The sequence below is a fragment of the Hippocampus guttulatus genome, chromosome 9, assembly GCF_054856545.1.
Source record: "Hippocampus guttulatus isolate MCC_2025c chromosome 9, RoL_Hgut_1.0, whole genome shotgun sequence".
NCBI classification, from domain to species: Eukaryota; Metazoa; Chordata; class Actinopteri; order Syngnathiformes; family Syngnathidae; genus Hippocampus; species Hippocampus guttulatus.
The window spans coordinates 5,862,243-5,876,873 of record NC_141269.1 but is presented as its reverse complement, the minus strand read 5'-3'; the positions used below and the strand labels follow the sequence as shown (position 1 = coordinate 5,876,873).

The following is a 14,631-nucleotide window of genomic DNA, read 5'->3' as shown; positions in this document are numbered from 1 at the left end:
AAAGAAGCACAATGTTTACCTGTGAAAGATGCATCGAAAAGTTGACCGGGCATTCAAGCAAGTGAAGCCAAGCCGAGATAAAAGGCAACAGTTTTTTTGGGAGGGCGGGGAGGCATGAGGCTGTGCAACCGGGGGGTGATGATGCTGATGACTACGGCGGGGGCCTTCTGCGCCTTCAGCCTCATGACCATCGCCGTGGGCACAGACTACTGGTTGTACTCGCGCGGGATGTGCCGCTCCAAGAACCTGGGCGACAACGAGACGGTCCGCAAGAACGAGGAGGTGCTCACCCACTCTGGCCTGTGGAGGACCTGCTGCACTGAAGGTAAGAATTTAAAAAAAAAAAAAGATTGATTTTATTAAATAACATTCATTTTTTAAATGCAATATTATTATTATTAAAATTGTGTAACTGTATGAGTATTGTTATTGCGATTATCTTATATTCTTTACTGAATTGTTAGTTAGTTATTTAACTTACTAGGAATGGCATCTTCAAATTTTGGGGGGTGTATAATTTGCATAATTATGCTTGACTTTGTATGTTATTATTATTATTTTTAATTCAACCTCTCCTTTTGCAATGGACAAGCTTCAAAGTGCAAAAATGCTTATGGGATGGAGTCGTAGTTTGACATTGTCATTTTAACAACCTTAAATATAGAGAAAAGTGTACACGATCATTTTTTCTCCACGACAATTTTTCACAAGTTGCAGCCACCCAATGACTTTTGTTTTGGTAACCACGATGATAGAGCCCACGTCATCAATTCTGGTCGATTGGTGTTGCGCATAGGGACATAGTCGTCAATATATCCGCATGTGATTCATGTGGGGGGTGGGGGGGGGGGGGGTCAAAAGGCATGGCGAGCAGCAAGCAAAGTTCGAGGTTCGAGTGTGCTCGTGATAAAACAAAACAAGGAGCAATGTTCCTCTGTATTAAAAGAATGCATTTGAAGCCTGCAGGACATTTGTTCAGATTTTATACGAAACTGTCTCATGAGTTATTCTGAAAAGTTATCCAAAGCTAAAAAAAAAAAAGGTTCTGAAGCCAAGTTTGGAGCAGAGCTGAGGCTAAAGCAGGGATAATCAATACCAAAGTGCATCAGATGATGCGCATTCCATTAAGCATTACGCAAGTCAGGATTGGAGGGAGGGAGCATCAAAGTTGTCTGGGTCAAAGTGAGAAAAAAAATGGAAGTGTGTCATGCTCTAAAATAACAGAACGGGGTACTCTAACATTATCAAAAACATTCTCTGCAGGAACATTCCGAGGAGTTTGCAAAGACATCGATCACTTTGCAGAAGATGCGGACTACGAGCAGGACGCCGCAGAATATTTGCTGCGTGAGTAGTCGCTGTGCTCCCATCATATTATGCAGGGTTTTCCAAAACTATATTGGAAATTGAAAGGAATCTAATTTATTGTTGTTGCACACGTATGAGAAGAGAGCAACGAAATTCACTTAACAGTTACAACGCATTCAAGAGACATTGAAAAAAAAAAAAAAAGACCGTCAGAGGGAGACAGGACGGAGAAGCCTGACGCGTTGCAGAACGGTACCCTGATTTTCTGAGGTGAAAAAGAAAAACAAGGTAGGAGGAAGGGGAGAAAAAAACAAGTCCCAGGGTTTGCGCCTGACTTACTCTCATTTACACGTATTTCATGTCAGACCTGACACTGATGCTCCGATGTAACTCTTTTGCAGGATCTCTGTGCAAAAAAAAAAAAAAAAAAAAAGGGGGTTGCTGTTTAGGATTTTTCAGCTTCATTGCTAGTAAACAGAATTCTCCCTTTCAGGGGCGGTGCGAGCATCCAGCCTCTTCCCCATCCTCAGCGTGGGATTGCTATTCCTTGGAGGTGTGTGCGTGGCGGCCAGCGAGTTCTACAAGTCACGCTACAACGTCATCCTGACGGCAGGCATTCTCTTCGTATCTGCAGGTGTGGGACGCACAGACACTAAAGTGGTGGTGGGGGGGGGGGGGGGGTTACACTAGGTGAATTTCTGCGCAGTAGAGATTGACTTTTTTTGTTGTTGTATTTTCAAGGGCTGTGCACTAATGGCTGTTGACTTGAATTGAGTAGCGCGATGGCCCCTGATGACTAAACACCCCCATTTTGTGGGATGTACAAAATATACTGCAAAATGACCCCCCCCCCCAAAAAAAGTTGGGTCAGTCACTTTTTGACACATCCATCCATCCATTATCCAAACTACTTGTTCTCAAGATGGTTGCGGGCCTGTTGGAGCCTATCCCAGCGGACTTCGGGCAGCTGGCGGGGTACACACCCTGAGCTGGTTGCCAGACAATCGCAAGACACTCATAGATAAACAACCATTCACACTCACACTGTTCAATTAACTTGCCACACATGTTTCTGGAATGTGGGAGGAAACCGGAGTACCCGGAGAAAACCCACGCAGGCATGGGAAGAACATACAAACGACACAGGAAGGCCCGAGCCTGGATTTGAGTTATTTTTCAAACCAACTGTTTTCAGAGCCTACCTTTCATTTGAGCAGGACTCCCATATGCTCATATGCCCACTATCAAAAAAAGGAGTGGCTTATTCAGGGGTTGCAATGGAAGGGAAAAGACTAAAAACTAGTCTGATTGTTGATACATGTTTCCCCTGCTTTAGGCTTTTTGTTGTTGTTCTTCTTCTTGACTCCCCCACATGTCACTGTTCAGGTTTGAGCAACATTATTGGCATCATTGTGTACATATCGGCCAACTCCGGGGACCCCAGCCAGAGCGACAACAAGAAGAGCTATTCGTATGGCTGGTCCTTCTACTTCGGGGCGCTGTCTTTCGTCCTGGCCGAGATGGTGGGCGTGCTGGCGGTTCACGTGTTCATCGAGAAGCACCGGCAGCTCCGTACCAACGGCCGGCCCTCCTTGCTCAAACCCCCCGTCTCGCGCGGCTCGTCCAACTACCGCAACCGCTACTACAACAACTGTCCCCGCAGGCATAGCAGCAGGAGCAACCACAGCGGCACCGCTGACTCGGTCCCCGACTCCCTGCGAGCGTCCCTGGTGCGGGAGGCGTCGCTCTCATCAGGCGCCAAGGTGGCCGCCTTACCGGGGTTGCCCGCTCCGGTCGTGTCGGAGTTAATGCTTTACGCCCTTAAGGACGCAGACGTGATGTTGGACAGTCTCCCGGCCGCGCCTCAGGACGCAGACGACTTGCTGGCTGGAAACTGCGCAGCCAATCGGAGAACCACTCCGGTCTGATAAGAAACTTGACAGGACAATGTCATCTTAATCCAGTTCATGATTAAGATTGATTTCTGGCGACGTGTCTGCATTCGTGTAGCAAAAGAGTAAGAGTTCAGCAAAAACAAAACCTCTTCTTACTGCCCTCCTCTAACCATATACACTAATGCGTGGCTTAAAAATGAATTTGGGTCACATCATTTTGCCTCGTACTCATTTCACAAATGGTTAAAGTTACCATTTCAGAGAACCTTTTTCATTTCCGTAACCCTCACCACAGTGTCTCTGGCCATTCAATGCTTGGGGAGTGCATAGAGGCCAAGATGAGAGCACGTGTTTTCCTGTAAACGTGGGAGTGGGCGAGGGGGGGCTTCTCAGAAAGAATGTGATAAGGGAAGCTGGAGCCCTGCCAGCCGGTGTGAAAGCACTTGAAATTCCAAAGTAAAAATAGGATTAGCATTGCATACGAGAAAAGGCTTGATACGTGTGTGTGTGTGTGTGTGTGTGTGTGTGTGTGTCGGGGTTTTTTTTCAGTCCTTCTCTGTGACTGTGAGTCATTCAGTCTTGGGAAGAAGCAGAATTTCCCAAAAAGACAATTTTTTCCAGGACCGCTCGTTCATTTTCTCTCCCGAGTCACGTGACCCCCATTGACGCATTCTTCCAGCATCCGAACACTATTCTCCCCCCTCGAATCGAGGGGTGTGGTGAAGTCCGGGGCTCTTACTTTCACTTTTTACTTTGCTCATAAGCTTTCCGCTAGAGCAAGAGGTTGCACTCTTATTTTTGTCTTTTACCCAGGCGACTCAGCAACTAACTAGAAATAATGTTTTCCTGTTACATATTTTGGGCTGCTCTTTCGCTGTCTGGCTTTCTGAGCGACTTCCATGTGTTCGGCTGTGGTAAGTTAAAGACACTTTAGCTCCCCTGGAGGTTAAGATGCCGTAAACAACAGAGCGTAATGAAATTGTTTTCAATGTAATGATTTCGCCACTATAAACGTATATAAAATATTCCATTGTACAATAAAAATGCCACTGGGTGATTACTGGTAATAATGAAATGAATTGTTGTTCTGTGCGGGGGTTCAAACTGTTTGCCATCATAACACCTTTCAACTTTATCGCAGGCAAAGTTTTAGATGCGTTTTTTGGGGGGGGGGGGGGGGGGACACCCAATTCTCACCCGAGTCGAAAAAGATGAACTATGGCCATAAATTATGACAACATGTGACAAACGCGTGGCAAAGGAGGAAGCGGGCTGAGGGATACTTGACGAAGATGAAGCTGCATGACTTTCACAAAGGATGTTCAAAGAAGTGAACTGCTTCCACTATTAAACAGGAACAACAATAACTGCTGCACCCACGCTCTACTTTTGACAACACATAGCGGAAGTGTCTAACAACTAGGGAAGGAAGGAATCTTGTCAAAATGGAGAATCAGACCATGTATCAACTGTCATGCAAGTGTATAAAGATCAAGTTAACGACAGTTAAAGTAAGAGTTTAAAAGAGCTTTAAAAACAGACAACATACTGTACAGGGATGTCTGCGCAAGACATTAGACATGTTTCACGTCTCCTCTCAGCTCTTGGCAGAGGATAAAAAATCTATATGAGTGAGCAGCGTTACATCGAATGCCTAAATGTGTTGCTGCACCATTAATGTTCAAATTATGAGCTGCTTAAAGGGCAATATACAGTATGTGTTTCCCATTTTCTGTTAGCATTAAGCTAGCAGACTAAAGGCAACAATAAATTGTGACTCACCAAGAACTTTGACGACGTGATGACGCATAGTTGATGGGGAACGGGGAGAAGAAAGCCTGCCAGCATCGCTTATTTTCATATTATCAACTGTCAAAAAAGAAGTAAACAACTTTCATAATTAAAACGGGGGAGGGAGGGTGCCACTGCGAGGCACTACTGTATGTCTATTTCCATTAGCGTATTTCAGTGTCTTCATAAAACGATAAATATTCCAGTTGATCTCCAAGCTTTCACTGAGTTATTCAAATTCAAGAAGGTTCTTGCGTCAACAACATTTGCCAAGAATCCCTGAATTATCGACTGTAAATCCCCTTTGCTTTCCAGATGACTACTGCACAGACAAGCCTGTATTCAATCCGCCCAGACTAGCGGTCAAGTTTGGCACATCGACGTCAGCCAACTGCTCCGTTTGCCAACACGCTTGCCACGACAAGTTGTTTGGTTTGGAAAAATCAATCGGCAAAATACAACGAGACGGGACAACCATTTTGTGGACGGTGGACAAAATGGTTACGTACCCTACGTCTGTCATGTGCTACTACAACAACGGCAACGGATCCCAATGCTGTAGCACCCTGCCCATCACCGTCTACCGTAAGGCCTTCCTTTCTTACCTATCTTACTTCCTTTCTCTTCATTACCGTTTTTGGACCTATGATAAGTGCCTGTTGAGATTTAAAAATATTTCCCACTGCCGCTGAGAAGTGTCAAAGTGCTCTTTTTTGTTGTTGTAGGCTTATAAAACTAAGACCAGACTATTTGGAAAAAGCACAAAACTACACGCCTTGCTCAAAAGGAATTAATCTTATCATCTTAAAACATCACCCTGACACTAAAGTATGGTGCAGAAGACATTTGGAGTTTGGCCTGCTTTGCTTCATCAGGGCCGGACAGCTTGGAATCATTGGAATCAAAAACAAAAAAAAGCAAGTCTTACCAAAACAAAATCTGCCTTTTGGAGTGAGCAAGACATAGCCCAGACCTCAACCCATTTCAGATTATTATTACCCGGTACTCTTGATTAATTTGAAGACGGCCAGACACATGAAATACCCAAATAATATGACATAACTAAAGCAGTTCCGTCTGGAAGAATGGGTTAAAGTTCCCGATGTCCATAATAAATGCATTGACATTTGTTGTTTTTTTTAAAATCAAAAATATTAACAAAACGGGGATAAACCTCAGCTTTTTCCATTAAGGAAAAAAATTAAGACCATTATAATTTACAATTTGTTATTTTGCCAATGCATTCCAATTCATAAATTGTATAATAGCAAATTACTTTGAAATGGACAATAACTACTTATACTGAGTGTATTTTCGGAAGTACTGTAAGTTCCCCAACACTATCTTATCCCCATGCGTCATCTATAATCATAAAGGGAAGTGGTCAAAATGGGAACATTTAGTTTATTTTACCCCCTCTTCTCCTTGTGTCCTCGCAGAGCCTCCCACAGAGGTCAAGGTGGGGTTTGTCGGTCACTCCGGGCCGATGGTGGAGGGTGAACAGTTCGCGCTGAACTGCAGCGTGAAAAAAGTTGCTCCTCTCAAAAACCTCATCTTGACCCTCTACCAAGGGGAAAACGCAGTCGTCCAGCAGCACTTTAAGAACAACACAGAGAAGAAGCCGGCTGACAGACAGTTCCACCACATAATCAATGCTACCAAAGAAAACGATGGAGCCCAATATATGTGTTACGCCCAGCTGGACATGAGACCCGATAGTTTGCTGTACATTGCTCAGTCTGGTCGCCTCATCGTCAATGTTCACTGTAAGTTTGACAACATGTGCCACAAATATCTGTACCCTCTCAAAAATAATGACCCATTTCCACCACCACAAAAAAAAAAAAGTTTTTTGTTTTTATTGTAAGAAGCCAGTTTCTGTGTGTGTGTGTGTGTGTGTGCGCGCGGCCTGGCGGTCCAGTGGTTAGCATGTTGTCCTCACAGGTCGTGGGTTCGATCCCACGACGATGGGTGGAATTAGTCTTCTGTCATTCAATCAAAAAAAAAAATCCACAGGCAGAAACGGCCTTCTGACAGTAAAAATTAGTAAATAAATTGAATAAAATATTTTCACCAAAATAGGAGAACAATTCCACACATTTCAACGTAAGCCTCGGTGTGCGCAAACCATTGGCAATTTTGGATTGTAGATCTTTTCTACTAATTAGGTCCACTTTCCTATCGTCACAGTAAGACAAAATATTTTAGCTTATTATTGACATAAAACACATTTTATGAGTGCAAAGATCCCCCACCAATTGGCGAGATTAAACATGAATCTAAAGAGGGCTTTTTTGAACCTGCCCCGAACCTCAGGCATAACAATATATCACTATCTGAAAATCCTCATGGGTTACAGATTTTTAGCATTTTTGCCAAGAACAATCTTACTATTTTATTTTTTTATCCCCGTCAATCGACACACAGATAAGCCTCACTTCAACGGACCTGCTAACGAACAGATCAGCCTCACAGTGGGAGATCCCCTTCACCTCAACTGCTCCGCCAAGGGCAACCCGAGACCCTGGGTGACGTGGACCCTCCCGTCGGCCGCCACCTTCGAAGGCGACGTCTTCTCGGTGGACTCGGTCACCACGGAGCATCGAGGACTGTACATCTGTTCTATGAGCAACAAATTGGGAATGACCACTGTTGAGTTTAACGTGAACGTACAGGGTGAGTTGCTGACTTATACTTGAATGGCGTGTGCACAATTACTGTCATGCTGATTCGCTTATTGGTTATTCATAATTACTGGCACAACTGGTTGAAAGTCAAAAATTCACACTACACAGTTCATATATGTGTACAGTTAATTCCATGATTAACATTTCACGATTAAGAGGACTTGAAAGTTGAATGTGTTACATTGTGGAAGGTTTTTTTTTTTTTGATTCCACAAAGACAAGAGTACTGCACTCATGATGGGTTGTTAACCCTTTCATGCACCCTGGAACCACTGAAGTAACCGCCATCCCCGAAAGGGTTAATTTGATCCATCAATGCATCCGTATTCGTACTTGACTTCGCTTCTCCCCGATGTTAACTTTGTCGCTCTTTCGTTCTCTCTCTTCGCAGTCAACTACCTGAATATTATTTTCGCGGTGGTCGCAGCGGCAGTCGCGCTTGGGGTCCTCATCATCTCGGCGGTGTGCGTCTATTACTACAGAGTGAGCCGGACTGGCCAATACAGCCTGAAGGACGTGTTGCGTTTTCGTACCCCGCACGTGGCCCTCCCAGCTGGGGAGTTGTAAAGCGCGAGGTATGGAACGAGCACGAAGGCGTTGCTGTTTCTCCAAACGCGTGCATACTTGTGCAAAGTCGATTAACAAAGTGCATCGACTGCACAAAGCTCCCACCGACAATATGAGGTCCGTGTTTGAATTGTTGTTGTTGAAGCGAATGGGGATTATGTGAGTGGTATTGATTGCTGCTGCTGGTTGGTGCATTTATTTGGATGCAGCTTCCTGGTTACAGATTTAATTTTTTTTTTCCATTTCATTCATACACTGGTGCCTTGAGAAAAGAATAACATGACGTGCCATCTACACGATGTGTATTTAAGACACTGTGTTCGTAAAGCCCGCTTAGCGTGATGCTAACAAGTAATGTAAAATCCGATCGACGGCTCCTTAAGTAGCATCCATGTTGCTGTTTCAACCCTTAAAGAAAGAGGGATTCGAACAGCGGAGCAACACCTGTAGACAGGCAAAAAACAATAACGATCGGCATAGATTCTTTATCCTCTGACGGTTAATGTTACAGCTCGCTGAGGAGTTGTAACTTCAATATCTGTATTACACTCCCTCCAAGTGGCCACGTTAGTTCTGTCCATTCAGTTTAATTATGTTAATACGGCAAATATATAATGTACAAGATTATCGTGCCATTTTCCCAATTTTAAAAAAAGCATTGAAGGTTGATGTAGATTTTTGGCACTTCCATTAATTTCAATGGGAAAAGATGATTTGAGAGACAAGTGTTTTGATGTTGTCTCTGAATGAAATTATGAAAAAAAATTACATTAATTGCACTTTTTTCTTGACAAGCAAAAGCAGTTTCCTTGTTTGTATGTGCATGGTAAAAAGCACAACATAAACATTTCAGATCATGTTTCATTATTTTCGTCACGATGAGAAATAACTATGAGATCTCGCGTTTTCATGTCTAACACTAATCAAAATGTCTTTAATCTGAAAAGGAAAAAGATATATCACACACACTGGCAGTTAAAGCTTCAAGTGGTCACACATGGTGAAATTTGGATTAAGTGGATCACAATTTAGTGTCGCCTGTCTGTCTAGTAGCCGTCATTCAAATTTGGTACAAGTCGGATAAAATCTTTATGAGTGGTTCGTTGGCCAAAATGAACCGAAAATGACCGCTTCAAATCAGATTGCACACTTCCTGTTTCTTTTCGGGCAGGAGTTCGGGAGACTTTTCTTTTTTTCCTCATCGACAAGACTACCAAATTACAGTGAGAGTTGACTTTGGGGCTGAATTGAAAATGAAAGTGAGAGTTAAAAAAAAAAAAGATGGCTTTCTTTTTTGAAGGGGTGGGGAGCTAAGAATATGGAAAAAAATAAACCAAAAAAAAATAATCAATTATGAGAGGGTCACATGCTAAAAGCGAAAAGATAAGTTTCTTCTTCTTTTTAAAGTGCAGGGGAAACGTCATTCGTTTTGGTCAAACATTTCTAGTGAAATGACCGCCATTTCTTTGAAGTGTAACACTGACAAAAAAAAAGAGGAAGCTCAACTAGTCCCAAAGGTAATAAAGTATCTGCAGGAATTCCTTTTTGCTTTCCTGTTTATCCCAACAGTAACACCTCCCAGGAAGCTTTTTGGCACCTCGCAGCGGCTCATGTGTTTCTGATTCGAGTCAGGAATCTCTACAATACTTCTATTTTTGCGATAAGAAAGTTCAGCCTTCAATAATAAAACACAGATGAAATTGTAATACTGGATAGTGCCCGGTGCAACTGACTGACTGCTGTTCAGCAAGGCTTGATATTTTCAATTGTCTGCTGTGTTCACTGCATGCTAAAACGCAACGATAGCACTATGACGGCATGTTAGCATAACCACACTTTTTTTTTTTAATACACTGTACATGACATCATTGAAGGGGTGGACATGTTCTCATTGTGAATACAAGGCTGGAAACAACTGCACATCCTGCCTTTGAGAGTTATTGCCCTGTCAGTATTTCTTTTTTTTTTTTTTTTTTGTATCATGAGACGAAATCAATGCACACATAAATCACTCTGAAGTACTCTACTGTGAAAATGGCACCTGATGTGGACACTGTTGGTCCAAGTTTTTTTTTTAATATATGTATGTAAATATGTGTCATTTCTATGAATAAAACATATCTGTTACAATGCGTTAAACAAATAGTCATTGGTGATGTAGCGGTTCACTAGCCTGGATAAGCCTACAAATGTTATGGAATAGAAAATTGTTCGATAATATTAAATATTTATGTTGAAATGAATGTTATGCATTATTGTGAATACTACTATTTTTATCCAAGTGCCCATTCCATGGCGGAGATGCGCTTCTGCCATGCCTAGTCTCGAGTGCAGGGGTATTAAAATTTTTAGCATGGGCCACTTTAGAGTTCCGTTCTGACAGCGAAACTACAAAAATGTTTCATCGTCTCATCGCATTATTACTTGTACACAACAAATTAATGGATTACTAGTTTTGAAATCGTATATGTCAACTAATAATAGTTCATAATAATTGTTCAAGGTAGTGTAAACAGGGTAGCAAAATTATTGCAAAGTCTCAACTTGATTTATTACAGTACTACCTATGACAATTTGACATCACGGTACCGATTTTAGTATGGATCATGCAAGTTAACACAAATGATTTCCTTTCGAGGGGGCCACATATAATGACATGCCGAGCCGGATATGGCCCCCAGGCCTTGAGTTTAACACCCATGCTCTAGTGCATCACATTCAAAGGGAAAAGGAAGGAGCCGCTTTGATTGGACATGAGTGATGTCGGCTGTGACCCCGCCCACAGCACTGCAGTCCTCCCTCTTGCAAATCCGCTGGCTTGCAATCATCTGGGAAATTACTAACATTAGGTCTAACCCACCTCCAGGCATATTTTTGACACGCCAGATTTACGCCGGTCACAAAAATAGAGCGTGTTGTGTTGCTATAGTGTTGGCGGTTTGATAGCTGAATGAGTCACCCTTTTAAGCACACATCAATAAACTGAATCCTGATTGGCCAGCTAAAGACGAAACGCTTGCTTCCACCTTTCAGCTATCAGATAACACAACGGCAGGGCTCACTAGCAACAGCTAAGCCAAAGCTAAAAATAGTTGTTTGCTAAGAGGATCAGAGAGGCGTTTAACTTGTATTTAACGTAGTTTCAAGTCACCAAGTTGGTTAGAACATCACCACTGAACACATTTGGACAGTAGGATGAGCGGGACTGGGGCGGGTATCGACTACAGCGCCTGGGATCACAATGACATTTCGGATGACGATGACGTCAACAACCCTTACCTCGACACGCCAAGTTTGTTTCGGATGAGACACTGGGTCAGGACTCAGCCCATGTCATAAGATAGTTTTGTGCGGAATCTGTTTGGAGTCGGTCAAACATCTTGGTTAGTTTCACGTATAGTATACTGTACAGTATACCCTTTCATCGTCATTGAAGTAGTAGTCAGTGACAGAAATAAGCCAATGTCCTGGCTGGGCCTTTGCCCTTCCCAAAGGAACTTTGCAAAGACGTTTGTTTTGTTTTTTTCCTCGTTTTGCTAGCTCTCGGGTTTCATTTCGGCGTTAATCTATCACGTGACCGAGAAGCGCCGCGTTCACCTGCGTCAAGAGTGACATATTGTAGACGGATATAACAGAGAATCCGCTAATTTTTCAAAATAAAACATCTTTCAGATTCTGAAATGAATAAAACGGAAGTAATGTAGGTTATTTAGTCTTTCTAATCGGGGGGGGGGGGCACTGGTTTACAACACGCCATCCATTTCAGCATATCTGCCATTAATCCAAGAAACTAAAAAAATAGTGAATTAACCAGTCCCTGAAAGTTCATATTAACTATGTCTGAATTTCGACCACATCTATTTTTGAATAAACATACCTGCTAAAATGTACAACGGCGTTCCATAGAGACGTAATGATAACGGTATGGTTGCGATATCGTGATATGAAAATTGCCACGATATGGTCGTCGTCATGTCACGCTATTAAAAGCACCACATCTGGACATCTGGCCGGGTTATTTTCCATTCGTGCAGTTTCAACACCCTCTAGTGGTTACTTTATTAGTGCAGTTTAATTTTAATGACCCGAGGACGGAACACGTTTGAGTTCTTCCACAAACTGACTCAAGTCACAACCTGTGCGTGTATTAGCAAGTAAGTGCCCACTATTCAAAGTTATTTGCGTCGTCAGCCAAACACAGCATTGTGAACTACATAGACCATGATATGTTTTTTACGACTATGTGTCGTTTTTGTACAGTATAAAGAGCTTTTTTTTAGATCACCAATTTACCCGCAATATTGTGATACAGTAATTATCGTCTTGTTAGGTTCGTATGGTGATAATATCATGTCATGACGTTTTGATATTGTTCCATCCGCAGTTTTCCGTATCCCTTGGAAACTGTTTACCTCATGTCACTTCTTCTCTTCGACTTCACATATTCAACTACGATGGAAGAGAAGACGGCTAAAATCCTCATATAAGAAATATACCCTGTTTTCTCAAATCGCGCTCTCTTGGTCAAATGACATGTAAACAGAATGGGGGGGGGGGGGGGGTACCTTTTTCAGATTCAGAAGCATGCCTTGATGGAGTACGTGGCCCACCAGGCCATCGTCATGCGGTCCATCATGGATTTGGGCCGATCGTTGAAGGTGGACCCGTGAGGCTGCTTTAGGCAGTTCTTCTCAAGCATCAAGGTCAGAAAAAAGCCAAACTCGGCTTCTTCTGCGTTTTGGTCTATCTGGTGATGCTGCACCCGCGTGCGTCACAGAGCGCAGATCAGCAGAACCGGGAGGCGTTGGATCGCGAGTTTGAACAGCTGAAGGAGTGGGTGCGGAACTGCGCACGGATGCGTATGGAGGAGGTCAGAGAAGAACTGGAGGAGCAGGAGAAGCAGAAAAGATTGGGTGCTGGCGGTCTAGACCCCGTTAAGGTCTACAAGTCATTCCCCAAGGTAAATGTTATTTATTCAATGACTCAACATAACGTGAAAATATAAACACTTATTTCGGCTGACTCAAAGTGGTTCAGAATTTGGGGCACGTCTAATTCCACACATTATTAAAATGTGTTAAATGTTTACATTATTGTCATGAATACAGTCATCATCATCATGTTCTTAAAATTGAGCGATGTCTGTGCGCCACAATAAATATTTGTTCCATGTGATGCTGCAGCTCACAGTGTGTTTGTTTACCTTGCCTGTGAGCCTCTTCTGAGAGGCTCCGCTTTCACCCCGTTTGCACACAAACATACGGCATATTGATCCTGTTGTGAGGCACACACTACTGTAAACCCGCGCACACACACGCACACACACTGCAACAACCGAGGTTCTGACCTGCCGTTGTTTCTGTCAGCACATGCAGAGAAGCTTCGATGAGAAGAACATTGAGATGCTGCACGAGACCATCGGCAACCTGCGCCCTGATGATGATGATGATGAAGATGAAGCGGTGGTCTCCACAGTAGGGCAACTATCACCAAGCAAAGTGCATCGACTCTGAACTGTGGGTGCCCGAGTCGGAAAAGAACGAAGATGACGGCGGACAGGATGAAGATGAGGATTAAACACTGGGATGTGTTCCTAATATTTTGGCCGCATTTCATTTTTTTCATCAGTTTATTTTTAGACAACATTTATTGCATACCATGTTGTGAATATCAAAACCTCACGACAGAAATGCCTAATTTTTGTAATATGAGCATATGAGATCAAGATAAGTCATGAATGTGACTTTTTCCAATCCGCTTATCCTCAAGATTCGCGGGGCGGGCTGGAGCCTATCCCAGCTGTCTTCGTGCAGTAGGCGGGGGGACACCCTGAACTGGTTGCCAGCCAATCGCAGGGCACACAGAGACGAACAACCATCCGCGCTCACACTCACGCCGAGGGACAATTCAGTGCGTTCCATTAACCTGCAATGCATGGTTTTGAAATGTGTGTGGGGGGAGGGGGAACAGAACACACGGAGAAAACCCACACAGACACGGACAGGGAGAACATGCAAACACAGAAAGGCCGGAGATGGAATCAAACCCCGCACCTCTCCACTGTGAGGCCGACGTGCTAACCAGTCATCCACTGGGCCGCTTGTTATTATTATCTTCAGGATAATTTTGTTTAATTACATTAACAAATTAACACGTTTTTAGAAAATAAAATATCTGGCGCATTATCTTTGAATAATGAAAATCATTGCACGTGAGGTCATTTTAACATTTACCGTATGTATTGTACAAATTTGGAGCAAATCTGAAATTGCTAAGCATCAAGCTGTTGGTCTGAGTGGTCCTCAGATGAACAAAGGTAGGATTTTTTTGAGGGGGAGTGGGGGCTGAAGAATAGGAAAAGGTCACAGAATAATCTTTCAAAA

At 43.1% G+C, this 14,631-nt stretch overlaps 2 protein-coding genes and 1 pseudogene across 3 annotated transcripts; all 3 read left to right on the top strand.

The window, feature by feature from the left end:
* Positions 1-114: 114 nt before the first annotated feature.
* LOC147200042 (voltage-dependent calcium channel gamma-3 subunit-like) lies at positions 115-3,751 on the top strand. The gene is made up of 4 exons (XM_086120515.1): positions 115-325; positions 1,264-1,347; positions 1,802-1,942; positions 2,695-3,751. Exons 1-4 carry the CDS (start codon positions 115-117, stop codon positions 3,234-3,236), a joined length of 978 nt encoding a protein of 325 aa, XP_085976641.1. The 3' UTR covers positions 3,237-3,751.
* A 162-nt stretch (positions 3,752-3,913) lies between these two features.
* Positions 3,914-10,391, top strand: LOC147200041 (vascular cell adhesion protein 1-like). The gene is made up of 5 exons (XM_086120514.1): positions 3,914-4,117; positions 5,310-5,579; positions 6,434-6,760; positions 7,422-7,670; positions 8,073-10,391. The coding sequence occupies exons 1-5, from the start codon at positions 4,042-4,044 to the stop codon at positions 8,246-8,248; spliced, it is 1,098 nt and encodes a 365-aa protein (XP_085976640.1). The 5' UTR covers positions 3,914-4,041; the 3' UTR covers positions 8,249-10,391.
* A 1,052-nt stretch (positions 10,392-11,443) lies between these two features.
* Positions 11,444-14,315, top strand: LOC147200040 (hsp90 co-chaperone Cdc37-like; annotated as a pseudogene). Its single transcript, XR_015101729.1, has 5 exons — positions 11,444-11,580; positions 12,792-12,951; positions 13,026-13,208; positions 13,615-13,684; positions 13,722-14,315. The product of XR_015101729.1 is annotated as a hsp90 co-chaperone Cdc37-like (transcript).
* The last annotated feature ends 316 nt before the right edge of the window (positions 14,316-14,631 follow it).

Excerpts from the sequence above, each read along its gene's own strand:
- LOC147200042 (XM_086120515.1), top strand. The coding sequence starts at position 115 with ATGAGGCTGTGCAACCGGGGGGTGATGATGCTGATGACTACGGCGGGG. Across the intron at positions 326-1,263 it reads GAGGACCTGCTGCACTGAAG|GAACATTCCGAGGAGTTTGC; the intron begins GTAAGAATTTAA and ends CATTCTCTGCAG. Across the intron at positions 1,943-2,694 it reads CATTCTCTTCGTATCTGCAG|GTTTGAGCAACATTATTGGC; the intron begins GTGTGGGACGCA and ends GTCACTGTTCAG.
- LOC147200041 (XM_086120514.1), top strand. The coding sequence starts at position 4,042 with ATGTTTTCCTGTTACATATTTTGGGCTGCTCTTTCGCTGTCTGGCTTT. Across the intron at positions 4,118-5,309 it reads CTTCCATGTGTTCGGCTGTG|ATGACTACTGCACAGACAAG; the intron begins GTAAGTTAAAGA and ends TTTGCTTTCCAG. Across the intron at positions 6,761-7,421 it reads CCTCATCGTCAATGTTCACT|ATAAGCCTCACTTCAACGGA; the intron begins GTAAGTTTGACA and ends ATCGACACACAG.